This window comes from Lissotriton helveticus, chromosome 1_1 (assembly GCF_964261635.1).
Source record: "Lissotriton helveticus chromosome 1_1, aLisHel1.1, whole genome shotgun sequence".
Lineage (NCBI taxonomy): Eukaryota > Metazoa > Chordata > Amphibia > Caudata > Salamandridae > Lissotriton > Lissotriton helveticus.
The window spans coordinates 1,740,137,667-1,740,163,396 of NC_136057.1; the positions used below are offsets into that span (position 1 = coordinate 1,740,137,667).

The 25,730-nt window shown below is 43.3% G+C and overlaps 1 protein-coding gene across 3 annotated transcripts in view; it reads right to left on the reverse strand.

Annotated features, from left to right (window-relative positions):
- The window catches only part of HOOK2 (hook microtubule tethering protein 2), a 406,674-nt gene that overhangs the window by 42,613 nt on the left and 338,331 nt on the right, over positions 1 to 25,730 (reverse strand). For all 3 annotated transcript variants that reach the window (XM_078689227.1, XM_078689226.1, XM_078689228.1), the window contains exon 21: positions 14,238 to 14,309. In XM_078689227.1, the coding sequence (XP_078545353.1) occupies positions 14,238 to 14,309 (72 nt within the window). The remainder of the gene's footprint in view (positions 1 to 14,237; positions 14,310 to 25,730) is intronic.

Below are 25,730 nucleotides of genomic sequence, written 5' to 3' on the forward strand. Positions count from 1 at the left end.
AACCATGTAAGTCACTGAAGACTCTAAGCCACTCCCTCTCATCAACAGCACTGTCAAAGGTTTACCACCATCCATACCCCTCAGTAGTCACTTCTCTTAATTATCCTCATTAGTTAGCCATTTAGCAGCATGCTGGATGTGGGCTGCATAATACTACAATTCAAGGTCTGGTAGCCTCAGGCCTCCCAACTCTTGCTCCATTTGAAGGGTTCCCAGTGCCACCATAGGGTGCCCACCAGCCCACACAAGTGATACAGAGAGGCTATTTCACTGCTTAAATACTTCAGGCTTCATGGACTAAGAGTGTTTTGAAAATGGAAGTAAACAACGAAGCAGAAGCACCATCTTGACTACCGCCACCCGTGCCATATTAGATAGTGGAAGCGTGCACTAGAAGTGCACTGAGGTATGCCACTCCTCTATCACTGTACCCAAATTATAGGCATATTGATGGTAAGCTGTTGATGCAACTTTAACTTCCAGATATTGGAACATGTCCTTTTCCAACGGTATTCGCGGATCAGGGGGTCCAGTCCAGCCTAAACCTCCCCCAGTGTAAAATGGAGACTCTTGTGGCGATTGACACGAAGACCGAATTAAGCAGGGCAGCAAAATTCGAGGCTCACTCCGATAGAAAAGAGCGTGATCAGCATACAGGGACACCAAATGGGTCTACTCCCGAACTCCGATCCCCCAGCCATATAAATCCTCCTTAATTCTAAATGCCAATGGCTCCAGTGCTATGGCAAACAGGAGAGGAAATAACGGGCAGTCCTGTCTCGTGACCCCTCCCAAAGACCAGGCTCCCGACACCACAAAAGTTTGGTCCAAATAAAAGTCCACCCCAGAGTGTCAGATGCCTTTTCAAGGGCTACTGCGACCAGTGTAAGCTCATCATCACAGTCCAGCACAAAGTGGAGTACATGTTTGGGTCTCTTTAGGTTCATATCAGTACTAAGACCAGGAACAAATCTGCACTGATCTTCCTGTAACAGTTGTCCTATCACCAACTACAGCTTATTAGTCAACACTCTTTGGTGTCTGTATTGATGAACGTTAAGGGTCTATAGGAGGCCAGGCCCACTACACCTCTTGACTTGGCTAAGGTACCATAGCCTGTCCTATAGTCAGCGGGAGGGAGCCCACCTGTTGCACTTCACGAAACCCCTCCAGGAGCTTCTCTGTAAGCGGAAGCAGAAAGGCTAGATAGAAATTCACCAGGAAGCTACCCTGCCCCCAGCGTTTTGCCATTGGGCAAGTCTCCCCCAATTTACCACAAGGATTGGAGGAGGAGCAAGGAAATGGAATACAATAGATAGAACAGAGTTTCTACATACATTAGCTAACACTGTTCCACTTCCCCAACCTGACATTAATCTATCCGAATCCAACCTTGCTGGTTGGCTTCAAGCAGCAAGCGATATTCATGTACCTTATAAGGAAATCAAGTTGGCTCGGCGGGCAGACGCCCAACGATGGTTTTCGCAAGAACTAAAAGTAAAGAAACTGTCCTTGCGCCAACTGGAGCGACAATGGCGTCGTAGCTATTCCACTGACCTAAAATCCAGATTTATAATGGCCAGGAAAGACTACATGAAGGCTATCCTTTCCACAAAAGCTGCCTATTTTTCCTCCCGCATCCTCAACTCGTCAGATAGACCTAAGGACATTTTTTCTATTCTGAATGAGCTGACTAACTTAGATAGTGTCCGTCCTAGTGTGACTCCAACCCAGACCTTTTGTGATGCACTTAATGTCTATTTTATCGATAAAATTGCGGACATTAAAGACAGTATCCCAAAATCCCTCACTAATACCTCCTCTGAAACTCATATCACTACCAACACCGCCTTACTTAATAATTTTCCCACTATTACCCCAGAGCAATTCCAGGAGCTGCTAGTAAGAGTTAAATCTGGTGCCCTCTAGGACAAATGTCCTCCTTACATTCTTAAAGAGTGCTTTTCTGCTCTCCCGACCCCGGCCTACACTCTGCTGAATGGCTCCCTCTCCTCGGGTCTAGTGCCCCTTGCATTTAAGGAAGCGACGGTCATACCGCTCCTGAAGAAACCTGGGGCTGATCCAACTTGCATGGCAAATTATCGCCCTATCTCTCGGCTTCCTTTCTTAGCAAAAGTAATGCAGGCCCACGTAGCGAGATGCCTGTCCAATTTTTTGGAGGTATCAAACTGCCTGGAACCCCATTAGGCAGGGTTTCGTCCTGCCCACTCAACAGAGGCAGTGGTAGTCACAGTTCTAGAAACTCTCCGGGATTGCGCTGACAGACGTTCCCCCCAGGCCTTGGTGCTGCTTGATTTGTCGGCCGCGTTTGACACGGTCGACCATAACATCTTGATCAACCGTGTCAACCGGGCCGGCTTGGGGGGCATAGCTGGCTGAAGTCCTTCTTAGAGAACCGATTCCAGGCAGTTCGCCTTGTAGATCTGGCCGGAACTAAACAGACCATCACATGCGGAGTACCACAGGGCTCGTCGCTGTCACCCCACCTGTTTAATCTCTATATTCTCCCCCTAATCCAGGCCCTAAGAGATAAACAGGTGACGGTGTTTAATTATGCAGACGACCTGCAATTACTCTTTACCATCGATGACTCTGAATCTTCCATTTCCCACTTTCAGTCCACTATGAGGCTCATCCAAGCATGGATGAACCAAAATCACTTAAGATTAAACCCTGGAAAAACTGAGCTGGTGCTTACTGGAGACAGTGCTAAACACTGGGGCCCGCATTATTAGCCATCAGATATGGGCCAAGCCCCAATCCCCTCCTCCTCAGCAAAGACACTTGGAGTCACCCTGAATAGTGACCTCTCACTAAAAACGCAAGTGGGTCAGGTGGTCTCGAAGTGCTTTTTCCAGCTCAGGAAAATCCGGAAGGTGCGACGCTTTTTCACCCCAGAGGCCATCATCCAGGTGGTGATCGCCACTGTGCTCTCCCACCTGGATTATGCAAACTCCATTTACTTAGGCCTACCCCTCTATCTGCTGAGGTGCCTTCAGATGGTGCAGAACTACGCGGCTAGATTGATTACGGCGCAACCTAGATGGCAATCAGCCACTCCATTGCTTAGGAACCTTCACTGGCTCCCCATGGCCCAACGTTGCTCCTTCAAAACTGGCTGTATGATTTTTAAATCCCTTCACTGTAAAAGCCCTAAATTTATTGACAAACTCATCACGAAACATATTCCTTCCCGCAATCTGCGCTCAGCCCATCTGCCCCTCCTCCAGATACCTGTTTTTAAACGCAAGCGTGCTGGAGGTTGCAGATTTGCTATTTTGGCACCCCGTCTGTGGAATTCCTTCCCCCTTGAGATCCGGACTTGTCCGGATCTCATGTCATTTAGGAAAGCATTAAAGACCTGGCTCTTCAGACAAGCATATCAATAATCCCAGCACACTTCACGACCTCAGGCTTCGCTCTCTGTCTCTTATCAGCACCAGGAAACCAATCGGTGGCAGTGCACTTAACAAATTATTTTTAACATGACATTATCAGGCTAAAGAGGAACCCACATGTGCAAAAACAGGCAACAAATAATAAGAAAAAAAGCTAATGAACATTAAAAACATTCACTCCCAACAAACCCTCCCTGGAGAGACACAGTAACTAAATAGTTCAGTGTCTGCCCATGTAAATCTGGCTAATTCAAACACCCCCACCCCCAATTCTCATTTGAGTGTAAGGCTCTCCATTAAAGATTTCATCTCCTCATGCCGCATAGTGCCATACATCCTCTTGCATTAGAACAAACTGGTCCTGCGCATACCGATTCCGGCCGAGCCCAACCAGCCACTCAGTCATCCACCACACATCCCTGACCTCCAAGTGTCTACAGGGCCCCTCTCTCGATTGAGGCAATCAAAGAAATTAGTTTTTCCATTGGCAATCACACTTAAACGGACTTGATACAGTAATGTATATTGCAAGTTTATAGCTCTGAGTTTGTGCTTAATCTCTACGTAAGACTTCCTCTGTGCCTGTACCTCAAGGGTATAGTCTGGATAAATGGCATTGGTATTATTTTCATAGTGCAGCGCTCCATCCCTTTTAGTCACTTTCAGGATGCAGTCTGTCTGTATAATGAAAGATGCGGGCAATGATCGCCCTAGGAGGAGCATCGGTGGAGGGGCGGAGGCGAGCTGCCAGCACCCTATGTGTGTGCTCCACCGAAACATCATAGATAGTCTCTGGGGTATCAATGTCTGATGGATCCAGTCCTCCAAGAAGCACACAGAATATGGGCCTCCGCCCCCTCTGGTACGCCAGCACATGAATGTTATTACGCCGATCCGCATCTTCAGCTCTGGTCAATGTTTTGGACACTGGAATGTAACCTAAGAAATATGTGGAATTGCACAGCGCCTCAAGATGATAGAGGTCCTGTAAAATCTAACTTATATTTTATATGATGTATATCCAAAATGTATTCTAAAGTTTTATAATGTTTAATAGCAATGTGATTTAGTTTTATTTTATGGAACTTGTTCCTGAGTAAACAAATTTACTAAGAAAAGGTAAATTCAGTCATGTAAAAACGTTGTGACAGAGGAAAGTTCTGAGATGACTTACCAACCTAAGGCTAAAGTGGGGTTGTTCCCCAAGAGAGCTTCAAGGCTAGGACAGGTTTTCAAGAATTCATTCAGACCGATTGCTTATAAAAGTATCATTTGAGCATCTCTCAAAAATCTATCATGGCTCACTAACTGTAATACCTAAAAAAGGTTAGGGGATTGTCCGTTTGCTCACAACTGTCACACAAATAACAATTCTCCTACTCCTGTCTTACCAAAATGTATCTGAACTGCTGTGTGATCAACAATTTTAAAAGTCAGTCAAATGTAGTCCAATAAGTCGGAACGGAAGTAAACACACCACACGCAGGTAAGATGGTTCGTCGTCCTGTCCACACCAGGACCTTTTTATTCATAGTGAAACCCCACCTCCAATAAACTAATTAACATCCCGCCCTACATATGCCACAGGTGATCCACCGCTACCCCTTCGGGTGCTGGAAATGACGAGGCAATGGCGGTGACCACATCACACAAATGATGAGAAACCATATATAACGGCAGGTCCTTCAGGACTGAAATTAACAAGGAATATGTTACTTAGTATGTAAGCATCTATAAGTAGCATGTAGTGCAGTAGATTCATATGCTTAGCATACTCCTGCCATCTAGTGTTGGGCTCGGACATTGCAAGTTGTTTTTTCTTAGAAAGTCCTTCTAGTGCCAAGGTATAGAGATTCCTCCTATATAGTGTGTATTGTGCATGCATTGTAATCGGCTCCTTTGTTAGATTGTTTTTCGCGCATTGACTAGAGCTTAGGATAGGAGCCGAAAATTAAACAATAACGATCATGCAAGTTATAGTTTAGGAAGATAAATGTATAATAGAAAAGTGTGTTCAGTCATTAGCTTTAGGGGAGGAGAGCAGGTGCATATCAATCTGTAGCACTACACATTACAAATAGATGCTTACATGGTAAGTAACATATTCCACTCGTAGCATGAGTTGGCCGTAAATACATATATTTTGCATCAAATGTAAAGCAGTGCTATACAAAAAAAGCGTTGGTTAACTAATGGTCGATGTAGATGCTTGGTAAAGTGTTTGTAAGTCAGCTAAACCCAATCTATCTTGTTGGTTAGGTAGAACATCTACACAGTAATGCTTGGTGAGTGTATGTGGATTATTCCATGTGGCTGCTTTACAGATGTCCACTAATGAAATGTTGCCTAATAAAGCCATAGAGGATCATTTTTTTCATGAGGAATGAACTCTTGAAATATTAGCAGGTAGCACTCGGCCTTGCAGTAGCAAATTTGTAGACCTCTGACTATACACCTTGCAATTCCAGTTTGGGAGATTGGAGAGCCTTCTTGAGGGTTTAAAAAAGATACCAAAAGCTGCTGAGTTTTAGGTAAGGTCGTCGTCCTCTCACTGTAATACATTACAGTTCCACTAACATCAGTGTGCGTAATGCTCTCTCCGCTACAGGGTCTGGTTTTTGGAAAGAAAACTCAAAGCTCAATGGTTTGATTTAAATGAAAAGAAGAAACCACTACAGGGAGAAATTGTGGGTTTGTTTTTACTACTAGTCTATCAGGACAGACTTGGAAAAACGATTCTTCCAAAGTGAGTGCCTGAAGCCCACTGATCCATCTTACGGATGTTATAGCTACTAAAATAAATACTTATTCCATGTGAGAAACGGCAGATCACATGAATGTAATGGTTTGAAAGGAAGACCCATAAGTCTGGTGAGGACTATATTGAGATTGCAGACTGGCACTGGTGGAATGGAGGGCAGAATAACTCTTAAGTCGAAGTCATGCCATAAAAGATTTGATTGCTGGAATTTTAAACAAAAGACATTTGTTGGCTGTTTTGGATATATAAGCAGCAAGGGCTGCGATGTGTAACCTATGGAAGCCTGAGCTAGGCCTGCCTGTTGTATGTGGAGAAGGTAACAAATAAGAACTTGTACTGTAGGTGAGAGTGGTTGAAATGGGTTTGTTAAGCAATAGTGTACAAATATTTTCCATTTTTCTGCATAGCATGTCCGTGTATGAACTTTTTTAAGAATGGTCATACATTCTTGTGGAAGATCTAGGTATCCAAACTCTAGGATTTCAGGAGCTAAATCACTTGATTGAGCTGCTTAGGGTTGGGGTGTCTGACCCAGCCCAGCTACTGAGTTAGGTGTGGCCAGATTGCCAACTTCTCATGTGGCACAACAGATAGCTATAACAAAGTTGTGAACCATGCTAGAGGAGCCCCTTTTAGGGCTATTAGGATTAGTGTGAGGGACTTTTGCATGAGTTTCTGAACCATGTAATGAATGAGTGGAAGAGAAGGAAAAGTATAGGCAAGTATCTCTGACCAATCGACCATAGGGCATCACCTTGATCAATGGGTGAGGAAAACTGGAGGAGAAGCTTTGGCATTTCACATTCTGCTTTGTGGCAAAGAGATCTACTTCTGGGGTTCCCAATCATTGGAAGCATGAGCGGAGTAATGTTGTTTCGATTTCCCACTTGTGTACCTGTTGTTGCATTCTGCGGAGCATATCTGTGAAGTAGTCATCTACACTGGTAGGTATTCTGCTAGGAGGTACATGTTGAGATGTAAAGCCTAATGCCACATGCACTGTGCTACACAAGTCAGCTGTAAGGACTGCGCTCCTCCCTGTTTTTGTTTTAACTACATGGTGGTCATGGTATGTGTGTACTAGAACCACCTTCTGTTGAAGATGTTGAAAAGCTTTGAGAGCTAAAAAAAAAAAAAATCAAAAAAAAAAAAAATCGCAAGAAGCTCTAGATTATTGATGTGTAGAGATGTTTGCATTGGTGACCATGCATTGTGAGATCTTGTATGTGCACTCCCCAACCATATAAGCATGCGTCTGTTGTAATGGTTACTTGTGGAACTGAGGCTTTAAAGGGTCAACCCTGCAAAAAAAAATGTTGCTGTTCCACCACTGCAAAGCGTGATGAGTCGCCGGCTCTATCAACAATAGCTCTCGTAGGTGCCCCTCTGCTTGTGACCATTGTAACTGTAGACACTGTTGTAGGGAGCACATGCGCAGTAGTGTGTGTGGCACTATGGAAATGCATGATGCTATCATACCTATAAGGCTCATTACTGTTTTAACGGATGTGATGATGTGGTTTTCGTTTTACGGTGGTACGTTTGGTTTTCCACAGGCTCTGTCACTCGGGTCACGCACTTGATTTCCGAATTCACCTCTTTTTCACGTCATTCACCTTATAATCCCTACAATCTCTTTGACGTACTTGCATTCTTCACGTTTCTTTTCAAAGAATGGTCACAACTTCACTATTTCATCAACCTCATTGCACAGCACTTCCTTTATACAAGCCGTTGGTTACACCGGAATACAATCAAGGGCATCCAGATACATTGTAACATATTGCTGTTATGTTAACCTGTTGTTATGTTTACTCAATTCAGCTGTGTATTCTACTTGTTTACAGATATACAAAGTCCCCTGAAGAAGGGCAAGTCCCGAAATGCATTGAGCATACAAGGAAATGATTATGATGAAAATAATCATGTTGATGAAGAATTGAATATAATAATAAAACAAGAACAAAAGCAAAGAAGCATATCTTTAACTTTTTTTAATTGGATCTACTTTATTGAAAAGCATTTCAGAGTGCAGCTAGGGGACGTTGCCCACTGTTGGGAGAACGCTTCAGCAGAGGTTGAAAAGAAGCAACGCAAGTTGGATCTTTTGCACTATTGCTGGACTGGGATAAGCCATTGTTGTGATTAAGTTTAGGGTATTCCAGAGTAATGGCTGAATCTGCACGGGTTGGCGATGTGATTTGGTAACATTGAGCCTCAAGCCCAGATTATGCAGAAGGCTTATTATCCTTAGAATTTTGCAGAGGTTTTTTGCTTGCATTCTTGATCAGCCAATCGTCTAGATAGGGGAACATGTGTGTGCCCCCACCACCCCCGTCGGAGATGAGTAGCTACTACAGCAAAACATTGCCATTTGGAGTAACTACTGCACCAAAGTTAACACCTTGAATTGATAATGTTGGCCCCTTACTTAAAATCGGAGGAAGCGCCAATGGGCTGGGTGTATTGGTATATGGAAACAGGCGTCTTTGAGGTATATGGCTGTCATGAAGTGTCACCATGTGGAAGTGCTCGGACAAGATGCACTTGTTGAGAAGCCTAAGGTCTAGTAAAGGATTTAAGGTGCAGTCTTTCTTTGGAATGAGGAAATACAGCGAGTACATCCAGTGTCCGTGGTATTGCTTTGAGACAAGCTTTATGGGTCCCTTTTGAAGCAGAGCTTGAACTTCCTCTTGTAGGAGTAGTAGGTGTTCTCTTGACCTTGTGAATGAGGTGGGATTTTCTCTATGTGAGGCAACCCGACGATAACCTAGGGCCTATTCTTCACAAGGTCACTCGTCACAGCGCCCTATCGGGTCTGTACATTAATTGGTCCAAATCAGAGGTCTTCCCTCTGACCGCGGCCCACTGTGAACGGAACACAGAGTTCCCATTAAAGTGGTGCGAAGACTCCGTTAAATATTTAGGCATTCACATTCATAAAGACCCATCGCAGATTCTCTAACTCAATTAAGTCCAAGCAATGGAGAAACTGAGCGACAAGGTTGATTGCTGGTTGAAATAAGCTCCAACTATGGCGTGAAGAATCACCCTGATTAAAATGGTCGTCCTTCCACAGTTTCTATATTTCTTTCACAACATACCAATACCTTTGTACAGGAGTTTCTTTGCCACACTCCAATCAAATCTAATACGAATCGAATTGGGGAGGGTGGGTGGGGGGAGGGTGTACAGCCTGGGGTCTGCTGGGATGCACGGACACTGCCATATGAACGTGCGGGTTCAGGATCCCGAATTTCCGCATCTATTACTTGGTCCCACAGTGCAGCTTTTCAAGGCACTGGTTTCCCTCTGACTCTCGGATCCCTTACTTACGACCTGAGGTGGACCTATCACATCCCTCTCCCCTGTCGGCCTTGCTGCCGATTAGCTTGGCACGGGATCCACAGGATCTGCAGACATTATCAACTACCAGCTGGGCCAAGAAACAGCTTACATGGGCGACGGGGGCGCAACTTCTTTATTCCTCGGCACTTTCCCTAGCGGGGAAACTCTGGGTACTTATTACACAGGAGACAACAGTGCAGCGAAACTTAATTGAATTTAGCTACATTTCGGGACTTATTCCACAGCAGACACGTATTTTCTTCTGTACAAGATGCCAGACTCAGAGAAGACACATTCATTGATCAGTTTATATTATGAAGGTTGTAGAGGGCGCTCCGATCACGGATTACCAGCTACCCACTTGAACACCGACTTCCTCCCATTGACGCTACTTATTAAGGACAGTGGTGGGGAACATCTTGCGTCCAGACTGTACACAGCCACCATTGCCATGCTCCCAACAAAGGATGAGGGGATACGGCTGGCGTGGGAACAAGACCCGGGGCAACCCCTCACGGACACTCAGTGGCGCTTCTGTTGTGAACAAACACGCAAAGTCTCCTTCAACCATAAGCATAAAATATTACATTATACGTTTTTATGTCAGGCTTACATCACCTCTACTAAGGTGCACCAAATAGACCCAGCACGCTACCACATGCCCCAGATGCAACATCCCAATGGCATGTTTTGCAAACAGCAAAAACAACAATTGATGGACAGAATGCAGAACAATGTCATACATTCACCCCAGTACAGAGATCTGGGCCTAAATCCATCGTTTTTTTGCACTCCACCCACCCCAGTTCAGACATGGCCATATGCAAATCAGCCTTGACCATGTGCCTCATGGGAACAGTCCAGCCCGAACTGCCAAGCCATGTTTTTCCTGGACCGGAATCAAGCGTCCTAGGACCGGTTTCCGGCTATCAGTCGTCTTCAGCCAGGATAGCTTAACTCCAGTGGTGTGGAGAGCATGGGACTCACGTCTGAGCATACCCATCCCACTCGGGGTGACAAATGCAAACAGGCCATGGACATGTGATAAGGTGGCCCAATTTTGGACAGGGGTGTTTAACGAACTCTCTCGCATGGCAGGCATGAACATTTCTCCTTCACCCCTACAAGCATTGATAGAATACGTACAAGACCTCCCCAAATCCTCTCAGCGCTTCTGTGCTTTAGCGTTATTGTTGGCAAAACGTGAAGTTCCATTACACTGGGGGAGTAAACACCCACCGATGTTAAAAGGCTGGATGTTCAGCATGTCGTACTGCAACACTAATTGCGATCTCTCTGGTCAATTGCAACCAACAGCGTCCAGACCACTTGACATATGGCAACCCTTCCACTCATACTTGCTGGCACAAACATCAGTGAGCTCACAGACAGAACTAACTACCCAGGCAGCACAACACGGGATGAAGAGTAGAGTTCCTATCACCTTGTGCATAATAATTGTTTATTATAAAATATAATGTGTACTCTAAGTTGAAACAGGACAGACTATGTTGTATATATGTTAGCTACCTTATGGACCTTCACTGTACTATTGTTTTTTGAAAAAATGATAAAATTACATTTTCTTTTTTTTAAACCTGACAGAATTCAGAGATGGAGCTCAAGATCCACGTCGGAAGGTGCTAAAACAAAGGACTGACTTCAGCGCAAGGAGGTGGTGACAATGTAGGGGCTCTAATGTCACATGTGGGGTGGGACATACCAGATGCGGAGCCAGAAGATACTATCTACCAAAGTGAGGGGACTGCTGAAACAAATTCTCCGGATACAGTCTGTTGCCTGGGGGTATTCACAGGTGAGGAATCTGTGGTTGGAAATATCTATTGGAAGGGTCCCGCACCACTCCTTCACATAGATCCTGTTACAGGGATTGATCCTCAAAAGGCTCTTCCATAGAAAAAAAAGAAGCTACAGGAAGCCTGAAGTACTTTCTTGAGTCAATGGTCCCTCTTCCATTTTAAGATGCAGTTGTGCTCTTTCACAGCGATCTTCTCTTCCTAGACATCTTCAGAGCTGATCCAAGTTCTAAAGAAATCAAATTCAGAGTTTTCAGCTTCATTTACTAAATGTCCACAATCCAAGGCCTTTTGTGAAATCTCACTATATATTTCAGGACTACCGCTTCGCGACGCAGACACTTGGTTGAGTACGGTCTGAGACTATAATTGCTCTGAAGAAATCCATTGTTATGGACAAAACACGTTGGCTGTCTTCACTACATGTGTGTGATGCTTTTCAAGAAAAGAAAATATAAGACAAGAACCGCATACAATTTGTTTCATTGAGGTATATTCTCCTCTTATGCGGTACAAAAGGGGGTGGTGATGGACGGAGCATCTGAATCAATCAAACACTCACACCCAGTCAAAAGATCTGGGTTTAATCCATCACCGTTCTTTAGCCCACTCTGCTACCCCAGTTCAGACATGGCTATATGCAAATCAGTCTGACCCTGTGCCTCATGGGAACAGTCCAGCCCGAACTACCAAGCCATATTCTCCTCTTATCCATTTTTGGTTATTGATGTGGTGCACCGCTACATTCTATATTGTTACTTGAAATCTGTTTTGGTACGTGCACCTTGGCAGCAGGTGCTTGTAGCGTGCACACACTTAAATACTCGTGTGAATTAATTTTCGGGACAGAGGTTAGATGCGGTCTTTATTGTCCGCTACCTTTGTCTTATGGTTACTTATTCCAGGACTGACAGCATCCCTCTTGGCCAATTACCCAAGGGTAGGTTTTTTCCTGCAGGTCTGGCAACTACATTTCAACCTCCGACTCGCCGTCTGACGAGGCAGCCACCTGCGGGGAGAGGCGCCCGGAAGGGGACGGGGGGTCCCCGCCCAACCATGACCCAAAGCGGGACGAGGAGGGCCCACGACCCCTGTGGCGCTGCCCAGACCAGCATGTGCCGGCGCCGTCAGCTCAAGCGTGGACAAGGCCTCCGCCTGCCCAGAGGGCTGAGCGGGGCTCAGGGATGCGGCCGAACCCCTACGACACCACAGGGACTCCCGCTGGAGTTTGCGGCGAGGCAGAGACGCCGTGGTCCGAAGGAGGGACCCCAGAGGAGCCACACCCCAACAGCACCACATCCTCCAAGCCTGTATCCGAACTAGGGCCGGAGCCGCAGCAGAGGGCCCCATGCAAGGCCAGGGATCTGCTGACGCCCCAGGAGGGGAAGGAGGAGGAGGAGGCCCTAGCGAGGCCTGCAAAGCTGCTGCGTATGTCTCCATCTGGACTCTCGACGCCCCTCACCGGGAAATGGTGGATAGGAGGACGACACGCGGAGAGCCCACGCCCCTGGCAGGCTGAAAACCAGCCCCCGGGGACCACCTGCGACACTTACCCACCAGGGAGCGACGCTCTGGCGACATCGGAGAGGGGCGAGTACAACAACGGCCGCATCTGAAGCAGTCTGCCGAGGAAGATCGAGGGGAGGAAGCAGACCTTGAGAGATGCGCTGAGAGTAGTTTCATCCGGGACTCCCGCAGAGACTTCGGCTTCAACTGTCGGCACGCCTCACAATCAGTGGTGCCATGATCTTCTCCTAAAGACCACATACAAATGAGGTGAGGGTCCGTCGCCGACAAAAGACGCCTACACGACGTGCAAGTTTTGAAGCCCGAAGGCATTCGCACACTGTTCCACCAAAAATAGTCACAATGAGGAAGAAAAGAGGGGGCCTAAACAGGCCCGAGCAAAGACCGGATCCGCTGCACGCGGAAAAGGAAAAAACTGACGTAGACGCGCCGGGTGGGACTTGTGACCTCGCTGACGTCGCGGACGTCACCTGGGCGGAGTCGAGTGATGCCGTCCCCCCGGCGTGCAGGGATGCTGTGGCAAAAAGTTTTCCGGATCCAGTCTCATGCCTGGGGATATTCTACGTTAAGGAATCTGCGGCTAGTAGTCTATCAGATTTGCAATCTTTCCAGCCTATATGTCAGGTGGTCCCCAGGTGCATGAGTTCATTCATTAATTACAATAAGATGGGAAGCTCTATAGTACGCCCTAATGTCTTTAAGGTTTTGTGAATATAGTTTATTCCATATTATTTTTTCTTTTTTGTAGGGTACACCAGGTTTGTTTATATGTAATGTATATAATGTATTTGTATAATGTATATAGATAAATATGTATAACTTTTTCATCATTTTTTCCTATGTTGTGTGCCACCTTGTCCTGTGATGCGTACATTTGTATTTGCAAATTTGTGAAAATATATTCTTGACAAATAATTGTACACTACAAGATAATTGAATATATCTTGAGAGAAAAAAAGTTTTTTTGAATTTATCCCTCCACATCCCCTTTGTTCTACTTTTTCATCCCTGTGATGTACCTAGCCCAGGTTTTGGAGGGTCATTTGGGCAGAACCCCTATATAATTTTTTCAGCTAATGTCTGGTAGGGCCAAACCCCCGTTATAGGGGTTCCTCTGGAGTGTTGGTAGTGCAATGCGGGCTACCTGGTACATATTCAACATACCAATGCAAACTTCAGTATAACAATGATCTGGTAATTCTCTAGGAAGCACATCAAGAGCCAACAACTCAGCCACTCCGTACAACCCCACTCTGCCCTAACCAAACTTATACCTTTTTCCCAGCTCCTCACAAGGACTTTAGCACCTCCTTTTCACAACGGCCCAAATCACACCCATCCAGTTGCTGGCAACGTAGCACTTACCATGTTGTACCAAGCACTTATTATCAGCTTCTCCTCCTGCTCCCGCTGAAACTTTGTCTTCTCAAAGTCATTCTACGATCCAAAAGAAACACAAGGATAAAGAAGGCTGCTAAGAGAACAAATGAACAAAATACTTTAGGGCCTATTCACAAGGCACTTTAGGATATATCTGGTATGTTGGAAAGAGGGTTATTGGTAGGGGCAAATGTAGGTTTAAGGCCACTAACACATGATAGGACTCAGCATAGGTCTTAGAAAATTATTCCTTTGCTCAACCCTTGGTAACGTGGCTGCGAGCAGACAGGCTTAACTTCAAAGACAGGTATGTAAAGCATTCAAAAGGAATATGCTACTTACCAGCATGCATCTGTTCTTGGCATGTAGAGCTGCAGAGTTGTACACTTAGCAATAGATCGCCACCTGGTGTTGGGCTCGGATTATTGCAGGTTGTTGTCTTCTTGGAAGAAGTCTTTGTAGTCACGAGATAGGTGACTCCTCCCTTGGACAATACTGCGCATGGTCATCAACTCCATCCTCAGATTGTTTTTTGCCATGATTGGAAAAGATGGAGTTAGTAGAAGTAAAGAGAAAAGGATGTCCATGCGTGTGCATCTAAGTAAGATGAGTACTGGAACGGATACAAGTCCCATGGAGGCGGGAGGGAGTGTACAACTCTGCAGCTCTACATGCCAAGAACAGATGCATACTGGTAAGTAGCATATTCCGTTCGAGGCATATGAGCTGCAGATTGTACACTTAGCAACGATTGTGCAGCAGTGTCTCCCCTAGCGGTGGACGCTTGTATCCGTTGCAGCATACTGAAATAGTGTTTTAAGGACAGCTTGGCCTATTTCAGCTTGGTGCTTGGCTTGCACATCAACCCAATAGTGTTTAGTGAAGGTGTGTATTGTAGACCATGTTGCTGCCTTGCATATGTCCTCTAATGGTAGGTTTCCTAAGAAAGCCATAGAGGCTTCTAGTTTGAGAGTGGAGTGCGCTCTAGGAGGAACTGTTCGTGTACGTTTAGCTTTTTGATAGCATATTTGAATACACTTTACAATCCATCTGGCAATTCCTCCTTTAGAGATGGGATTGCCTTTGTGTGGGGGAGAGAAAGATACAAATAGTTGTTTTGTCTTTCGGAAGGATTTAGTCCTGGTCTGTGTAGTATAGTAGAGCTCTTCTAACATCTAAGGTGTGTAAAGCTCTTTCTGCAACAGAGTCCGGTTTTTGAAAAAACACTGGTAACTCTACCGATTGGTTAAGGTGAAAAGGAGTAATAACCTTTGGCAGGAATTTTGGATTGGGTCTAAGAACCACTTTGTTAGGGTGTATTTGAAAAAATGGTTCTTCTATTGTAAATGCTTGTATTTCACTAACTCTTCTGAGAGAGGTGATGGCAACAAGGAAGGCAGTTTTCCATGTTAGGAATTGCAGTTCACACTTGTGTAAAGGCTCAAAAAGGGGACCCATAAGTCTTGTAAGGACCACGTTTAGGTTCCATACTGGTGCAGGTGGTAACATAGGTGGGATTATTAGTTTTAATCCTTCCGTAAATGCTTTTATTGCAGGTACTCTAAAGAGAGATAGATGCTGTCTATTTTATAAATAAGCTGCAATTGCTGCTAGATGCAGGCGTATGGAAGAATAAGCCAAGTTGGACCTTTGTAGGAGTAGAAGGTAGCAAATAATATTTTGGATGGAAACATCCAGTGGATCAATGTGATTGTTGTTACAGTATATTGCAATTTTTTTCCACTTAGCATAACATGCTCTGGTAGTGGGTCTTCTAGCTTCTTTAATTATGTTCATACAGTCTTGTGGTAGGTTTAAGTAGCCAAACTAAGACCTCAGGAGCCAGATCGCCAAATTCAGTTGGTTTGGTTCTGGGTGCCTTATTTCTCCATGGTTCTGTGTTAACAGGAATGGCGTTAGCCGTAATTTCTGATGTGGAACCAGTGAGAGATCTAGTAGCGTGGTGAACCACGGCTGACGTGCCCATGTGAGGGCCACTAGTATTAGTTTGAGAGACTGTTGTCTGAGCTTGCGTACTACTAGTGGAAGGAGTGGGAGAGGCGGAAAAGCGTACGCAAATCTGCCTGACCAGTTCATCCATATCGCATTTCCCTCCGATCGTGGTGTGGAAACCTGGCGGCGAAGGTTGGGCATTTTGCGTTTTCGTGGGTGGCAAACAGATCCATCTGTGGATGCCCCCACCTTTGGAATAATGGTTGGAGAACTTGTGGGTGCAGCTCCCATTCGTGAATCTGTTGTGACTGACGACTCAACAGATCTGCTATGTGAATTCCTGGAAGGTGTTCTACTGTCAGGTGTATGTTTTGAGGGATGGCACATCTCCAAATGTTTTGTGCAAGCTGGGACAGTTGCAGAGAGTGTGTGTCCCCCCCTGTTTTTGTACATAATACATGGCTGTCATATTGTCCGTCCGGATTAGAACAGCTTTGTTTTGTACTTGAAAAGTTTTGAGTGCTAGGAAAATTGCTAGCAACTCTAAATGGTTGATGTGGAACTGTTTCTGTTGGTTGTTCCATTGGCCTTGTGTGGTATAATGCAAGAGATGGGCTCCCCATCCTGTGAGGGATGCATCTGTTGTGAGCACTCTTTGTGGAATAGGGTCTAGGAACGGCCGTCCCTTTGTCAAGTTTTTGGTGTTCCACCATTGCAGAGAGCGATATGTACGGCTGTCCACCAACACCAGGTCTGTGAGCTGACCTTGAGCCTGATTCCACTGATGTGCTAGACATTCTTGTAGTGGGCGCATTTGCAATCTTGCGTGAGGAACTATGAAGATGCAAGACGCCATCATGCCTATTAGTTTCATGAACACTCTGGCTTGAAGAGAGTGTTGGCATTGAAAAAGGGAGACTAAGTTCTGAATGCTTTGAATCCTGGCTTGACTGGGATACGCTAGAGCTGCCGATGTGTCTATGGTAGCTCCTAGATATTGATGAACGTGCGAAGGCTCTAGGTGCGACTTGGTGTAGTTTATTGTAAACCTTAAGTCGTGTAATGTTTGAATCGTTTGTTTTGTGTGTTGTACACACTGGTTGAACGATCTTTCTTTTATGAGCCAGTTGTCGAGGTAAGGGAAGACATGTATCTGTTGTCTTCTGAGATGTGCTGCTACTACTGCTAAGCACTTTGTAAACACTCGTGGTGCTGTTGTGACCCCGAATGGAAGGACTTTGAACTGATTGTGTTGTCCTTGTATGACAAATCTTAGATACTTCCTGTGCGCAGGATGTATAGGAACATGAAAATAGGCATCCTTTAGGTCTAGTGTTGAAAGAAAATCTCCCTGTTCTAGTAATGGGAGTACTTGTTGTAAAGTGATCATGTGAAAATGATCTGATTGTATGTAGTGGTTGAGGGGCCTGAGGTCGAGAATTGGTCTCAGTGTCCCGTCCTTCTTGGGGATTAGGAAGTACAGGGAGTAGACTCCTGTTCCTTGTTCCTGTAAAGGGACCACTTGAATAGCATCGTTTTCTAGAAGTGCTAGAACTTCCTGTTGAAGTGATGGAGCGAGTTTCAGAAATACATTCATTTCAGCTCGTGAAGTTACTCTTCCATAAATAATTAATAATGATGTGTGTTGTGTGTTTATCAATTCAACCTAGATTAAAGTTGCATACACGAACACGTGGGAATAACATTATGTGCTCTATGTTGCAGCAAGTACGTTTTAAGAATAATTTACTAACCTTGTTTGTCTATTGTCTTGTCAAATATTAATTGCGGCTGTTCAATTAATTGCATGTGCCTATTTTATATATGCTTTTGTCTATGTGGTGTCTTTTATTTTATACAGGTATGAGGAGAATCCTGCTGGACTAAATGAAGAATGGTAGATGTATTCTGTATTCTGATTGGCTCACGTGATTTAGACGAGCTAGACACTGATTGACTTTTGTGGAAAGCTCTGTTCTTATTGGTTGAGCAAGGTGGTGACGTAGCTCGAACCTCATTGGTCTGTTGGTGTGTTTCGCGCACGGATTGGCTAGTTTAGCGGAACATACAGGAAGTGTTTACGAACATTTCAATTAAGCGAATTTAATTTAAAAATGAGTTATTTCTACAAAAAGGTAGAGAAAAAGCCTACGTTCATCCAAAGATTTAAAATTTTTATTTTACCCGATAAGAAAATTGAAACGCGAGGTGGAATATTACTTCATAAATACAAAACACCTGCAGCGTATATGGAAGGTGAATATGGTTATCATACCTGCTTATGGTTTGATGTTTGGAAAAATTACACTAAAGATGGAGTATTAGCTTGGCCAGAAAATGGTTCCTTTAATATGAGGATTTTGAGACACTTAAGAGAAAGAATGACAGCTCTTGTTCCAAAGCCTAGACCAACACAATTTGAGGCTTTAGTTGAATGGGAGGATGAGATGTTTCAACTTCAGAAGGAAGCAAATGGTTTAATTAGACCTCCTAAAACATTGATTTACAAACGAGAAACACATGAGGATAGGATGCGAGTGTGGAGACAGGCAGACATGTGTGAGGGTCTTTATGTAATAAGAGAAATGGTTTCTGGAATACCAGGTGAAAAGAGTATTCAAAAGAAAAATAATGCTGTTGTAGAAAGTGAATCAGAAGATGCAGTTTTAGAAGAAATTTTTACTACAAATAAAAAGCAGACCCCACTAAAACCAGCTTGTTCATGGTCTACTCCGATAGTTTCTCCAGGGACCACACCGAGTGCACCTCCTTTAAATGAAGAATTACCCAGATTATACCCGAATAATTCTGAATCTTTTGAAACTCCTTGTAGTGTCTATGATGAGAGTAAAAAATTTTCTGAAACCCCAATGAGAAGAGAAGCTCCTAGAAATTCAATGGGAACTGGGAGAGATGAAGAAGTTACAAATACATCAGAATATTTACGATCAAAAGAGGAATTAATTTGACATTTATCAAAGGGCATGGAAGCGGTGACAGTTCCAGTAACGATTGGTCCTGTCCAACCTGTTTTTGATAAAGGAGAAATTAAACAAACAGGTTTGACAATTCCATTAAATGCAGAAATTCAGAAAGTAGCTGAAAAGTTTTATTCGGAATTAACTGAAATACATCGGGAGAAAACAAAAATGCCTGATTTAACTTTTAATCAAGATTCATTAAATATAACTCCAATGGGTGCAGTCAGATACTGAATTATCAGAGAAAACAGAGTCCACTTCTAAACTTGATGTGGCAAAACTAAAAGCAGATTTAGAAGAGTTAATAATTGGAACAATTGGTCCTGACAGTTTGAAGTATTATCGGGATGATGAACTTCTGTTCATCAGCAAAAGCATTCAGTGGAAAACTAAAAACAAATATGATCAATTAGAGGAATTAGCTGCAGAATTGGATTTTGATTTTAGTAAACAAAAAAAGTTTGGAAAACATTACAGATTAGATTTTACTGAGAAAGACATTGCGAACTTTAATACAATGGGAAGAATTATGCACATAAAAGAGCTGATTGTATACATCAAAAGATTAGGTGATCTGAGTAAATGGAGAGTGAGTGGACCAAAAAGAAGGAAGACGAAAGGTTAGAAAAACTATCTAGACAACTTCCAATGAGGGAAATCGCTGGTGGTGGATATGTTCATGTCCCATGGTCAAGACAGGATATTCTGCTTTTTACAAATGATTTTCCTCGGCTGAGGTAAAAGCCTGTGGAATGGTATCGGCAGGTGGATATATTTATCAAAGTTTCAAAAGTTCTATGGATTGATCTGGATGGATTTTTTGACATAGTTGTCCCATCAGATCTTTGGACAGAATGTAAAATTGCTGTGAGTTGGCCAAAAGTAGAACCGGAGTGAATTAAAGAGACAGGTGCTCCAGCATCTGAGGTCATGGATCTATATGACAAAGTGACTTACTGGTTGAAAAAGAAAATTGCCCCAAAGGAAGTTGATTGGGTAAAAATAGACAGAACGAATCAGGAACCAAAAGAATCAGTTCATTCATTTTATGAAAGGTTACTTCTGGTTTTTAAACAGTACAGTGGCTATGAAAAATTAGATGAAAAAGATGAGCCATTTTATTTACAGATTTGTTTATGGTCTCAGACCAGAAATTGGGAAATGATCAGAAATAATATTGTAGGATGGCAGTCAAATTCAGTTGATGATATTTTGAGAAAGGCTAAATACTGCAGTGATTAATTGGAAGTAAAACAAAAGAATTTAAAAGAGAAAGCAATGTGGGCACAGGTAAAAGTAGCAGAACATCAAATTGCAAGTCTTGAGAATAAAAATGTAAATTTTGTTCAGAATCAAAACCAGAATCAGGGTCAGGGAAAGTTCAAAAATAATTTTAACAAGTCAAAATTTAATTTTAACATTGAAGAATTAAAACAGAAATTACCTTGATTTAATTGTGGCGAAATTGGACACTGGAAGCGCGAGTAAAAACCCGCCCAGAAATTTAAAAAATACAACATTAAATTCACAGATGCAAAACGATGTAAATCTGCAGCAACAGCTACAGCGACAGTTAAACGACTTGAGTCTTCAGCAACAGCTACAGCAACAGTTAGTGCATCAACAGAGTCAGATTCCACAGCCTCCTCTTCCAAACTGCGGGGGTGGTCAGAGGTATAACCAAAGTACAGGATTCAGCGGAGGTGAACAAGTAATAAGAGCTCAAAGACTGAATGTGGAAAATGCATCAGGACAATTTTTGATAACTAGAAACCAAGGAAGTGATTCTGATGACTGTTTCTGACGATGCCAGAGAGAGGAGGAAGAGTGTGTAATTGGAGCCACTCTTGAGGTTGACCAGTCTGGTCCATATGTAAATGGAAAAGTGAATGATGTAGAAATCACTTTTCTTGTGGACACTGGTGCTACCCGTTCTACTGTTAGATCAGTGGAAATTGAAAACCTACCTCTCTCTGGGGATTCCATCCAGGTAGTCGGTGTAAGTAATCAACAAATTAAAACAGATCTGACAGAACCTGTGAAGGTGGAAATTGGCAACTATAAGGACAAACACAGATTTGTAGTTTGCAACAGCAGTCCAGTAAATTTGTTGGGGAGAGATATATTGTGCAAGATGAATTGCAAAATATATTGCTCACCAGAAGGAATTGAATTACAAACAATGGAGGAAGATGGGCTGTACAAATTAACTATGTTAATGGTTGAAGCAGAAGAAGCAGGATTATTTCCTGTATTTGATAAAGAAAATTTACCTGAAGAATTAAAAGAAACAGTCAAAGCTGAAATTTGGGATTTAACAGGAAATGAAATGGGTCTAATGAAACATGTGGATCCAGTTAAAATAATTGTGAAACAGGGAATAGATTTTCCGAACATTCCACAGTACAAAATGAAAACTGAAACAATTGAGGGTGTCATTCCTGTGATTGAAAAATTAATTAAACAAGGTGTTTTAAAAGAAATTAAGAGCAGTCCCTGTAACTCACCGATTATGGGAATTAAAAAGTCAAATGGAACGTACAGAATTGTTCAGGATTTGAGAAAGATTAACCAAATTGTTGTTGCTTGTTGTCCAGTTGTTCCAAATCCTGCGTCATTCTTTACCAAATTCCACATGATGCAGAATGGTATACTGTCATTGATCTTTGCAATGCTTTCTTTACTGTTCCATTGCATCCAGAGAGCCAGGAAATCTTTGCGTTCATATTCCAGAGTAGGACCCTCGCATGGTGTAGAATTCCTCAAGGGTATACAGAGAGTCCTATCTTTAATGAGTGGTTAAAGAAATCTTTGGAAGATCTAGATTTACCAGGTCGATCAACTTTGGTACAGTATATTGACGACCTTCTAGTGGCAGCAAAAACAAGAGAAAATTGTGTTACAGATACAATTACTCTTTTGAATCATTTGGCAGATGAGGGACATAAGATATCTCCTGCAAAATTGCAGTTTTGCAAACAAGAAGTAAAATACCTTGGCCATAGAATTGCGAAAGGAATCAGACAAGTTACAATTGAGAGAATTAAAATGATTCAGGGAATGCAACCTCCAAAAACACAAAGGCAAGTCAGAATGTTTTGGGAATGGTTGGTTACTGTCGTCAATGGATTAGTGGATTTTCAATAATTGCGAAACCATTGCAGAGATTGACAAAATCAGACATACAAGATCCAATTATCCTTACTGAAACTGAGTTGGAAGCTTTTGAAAAGTTAAAAAGAAGCTTGTGTGAAGCTCCAGCTTTGGGCATGCCAGACTATGAGAAAGAGTTTGAGCTGTATTGTAGTGAAAGGGAAGGATGTGCATTGTCTGTGTTAATACAGAGACATGGAAATCTGAGAAAACCTATTGCCTATTTCTCAGCAGTACTTGATCCAGTTGCAAAAGCATTACCAGGTTGCTTAAAAGCAGTTGCAGCAACTAGTGTGAGCCTAGAACAGAGTGAGGGAATTATAATGGGATTTCCTGTAAAAGTCTATGTTCCCCATTCAGTTGAGATTCTCCTTACAAGAAGCAAAACACAGCATCCAACAAGCAATAGACTCACTAAGTATGAGAAAATAATTCTGGGATCAGATAATGTTTCAATAGCAAGATGTGTGAATCTAAATCCTTCTACATTGTTACCTGATGGTACTATAACTGAAATAGGAAATGAAAATGAAGCAGATCATGAATGCTTGGATATTCTAGAATACTGTACCAAGGCAAGACATTAAAGATGTACCTTTGCCTATTTCAGATCATGTCTACTTTGTAGATGGTTCTTGTCTGAGATCAGAAGGAGGTGTTTTAAGAGCAGCTTACTCACTCTGCACAGTTGCAGATGTTGTGGAAGCATCATGTCTTGAAGGAATTCGTTCAGCACAAGTAGCTGAGTTGATTGCTTTAATTCGTGCATGTGAAATAGTGAAGGGCTTGAGAATAACGATAATAACGGATGGCCAATATGGGTATGGAGTTGTCCATGATTATGGACAGCTCTGGTCTCAGAGAGGCTACATGACATCAGCAGGTTCACCTATCAGAAATGCAAAATTTATCAAAAGATTGATTGCATACAGTTGCCAAAGGAAATTGCAGTAGTAAAATGTGCTGCTCATCAGAAGGGTGAAGATTTTATCACCAAAGGTAATGCTTATGCAGATGAAATTGCTAAGTATTGTGCAAGAAACAATTTTGCACTTAATCGGGAAAAGGTCAATGAACATGCTTCGAATTCATTAATGCTAACATCAGTAGTTGAGACATGGCAGGAAGTCAGGGATTTACAAGATGAAGCTGATGATGAGGAAAAAGACACATGGTTAAAGGCAGAATGTAGACAGCGAGATGAGGATGGAGTTTGGACTTACAAAGATGGCAAGATAGTTTTACCAAATTGTATGATTGCTGACATGGCCAGAATGTACCATGGTCCAGGTCATATTGGAAGAGATTCGATGATTAGGCTTTTCAAAGAAACTTGGTTTAATACCAAATTTAGAACGATTGAAGAATCTCTCTGTCAGAGATGTTTGACTTGCCAACAAATGAACCCAAATAGAAAGAGGGTTGTGGGAACGGGAACCATAGGACGGGAGGGTGGTCCTTTCACCAGGTTACAGATGGATTTCATTGAAATGCCTAAACACAACAGGCTACAATATGTTTTGGTAATTGTCTGTTTGTTTTCAAGATGGGTAGAAGCATTCCCCACACGTCACAGTGATTCAATTACTGTAGCAAAGTTACTTTTGAGAGAGATTATACCAAGATACGGATTTCCTGTAACTATTGAGAGTGATAGAGGAGGACATTTTGATAACAGACTGTTAAAATTGATTTGTGAAGCCTTGCACATTGAGCAGAAGTTACATTGTGCATACAGACCAGAAGCATCTGGATTTGTAGAGCAAATAAATGGAACGATCAAAAACAGAATAGGAAAAATGTGTTTAGCTACAGGTATAAAGTGGACAGATGCTCTTCCACTTGTTTTGATGACTCTAAGAAGTACACCAGATAAAAAGACAGGTTTAAGTCCACATGATATACTCATGGGCAGAGTCATGAGACAAGCATTTATACCAGTGGGAAAACTGTTGAGCATTAATGACAGTGCAATTTTGGAATACTGTAAGAAGTTATCGGACGTCGTGACTTCTGTGTCTAATCAGGTGGGAACTGAAGTACAGTCAAGAGACAAAGTGCAAACACATGATTTGAGACCTGGAGATTGGGTGAGAACAAAAGTTCACCGAAGAAGGAACTGTCTAGTGCCGAGGTGGCAGAAACCGAGACAGGTGATATTAGTGACAACAAATGCAGTAAAGTGTAGAGGAATAAAAAGGTGGATTCATCCTAGTCATACTATTGCTATACCTACACCTGAAAAATCGGATGAAGAAAGTGATACAACTAATGATTCAGATTCTATGTCAGGACCGGAGGCTTCAGATTATGCTTTTGTACCTTCTTCGCTGTTTTATTACAAAAGTCACAGCAGCTAAAAACATACCAAATAACAACAGCCCTACCTTAGAACAAAGGATATGGGCAAAACAGAAAAAACAATGTCCATCGACTACAACTCCCATGAGTAGTTCTAGGCAGTCCATAATATAGTCCTTTCTTAGTCTCCACTGCAGCTAGACAGGACGTCCCCTTCATGACCACTTCCTCTTTCTTCGCTGCTTCGCAGCCAGTTAAGTTGGTTTTCTCCCTTTCGCCCCAATTTGTTTATGATTGTGGATTATTGTTTTTTTTTCTGTATCTACTATTGTGTGTTTCTCTATTGTGGGGTTTATTATTGTGCTCCGTTTTCTTTTCAGAGCCCTTTGTCAGTCGCGGGAGCATTTTCTTGCTCCTACGCGATTTTGCCCGTTTTCGGCCGCCTCCGGCCACTAGGGGGAGCCAGAGCGTCTTGTTTTCCTCGGCGCGGTGTCTCGTCAGAGAGCCGCGCTGAGGAGAACATTTCTGCCGTTACTCGCCCGGTCACCTCACCTTGACGCTCATAGGGCCTGTATTAAGCCCCACATTCACTGCTGACGCCCCGTCTGGGGTCTGTATTGCGGTTTTGACCGCGCTGCCGCCTGCGGGCGTTCAAAGGCACTAGATGTTGTAAGGCTTCCTTTTGACAGCTTCTAGCGTGCAGGGAGGTGACAGAGGCCCGGTCTTGCAAAGAGGGCCAGCGCGCTAGTGGGGTGAGTGTCCCCCTATATTCCCAGTTCTACTGGGCACCGTCTGCGAGCAGGCTTGTTCTGCCCCAAATTCTTGTACAGGCTATAGCCTGCTGCCCTATCCTTCAGACTGACTTTAGTCCCTTCTTTCACGTGGGGCTTTTTGGTAGTACTAGGCAACTGGAAGAGATGGGGGACGAGTATTATGAGGAAGAGGAGTCGCAGGGCTACCTCAATGATAACGAGTTTTACCAGGCCGTAGATAGCTCTATTTATAGGTGCGTTTCAGAGATTGTGGGACCTATGGAGGATCGCCTCTCGGCACGTATCATACAAGAGTGCGAGAGGGTGACTCAGGCACA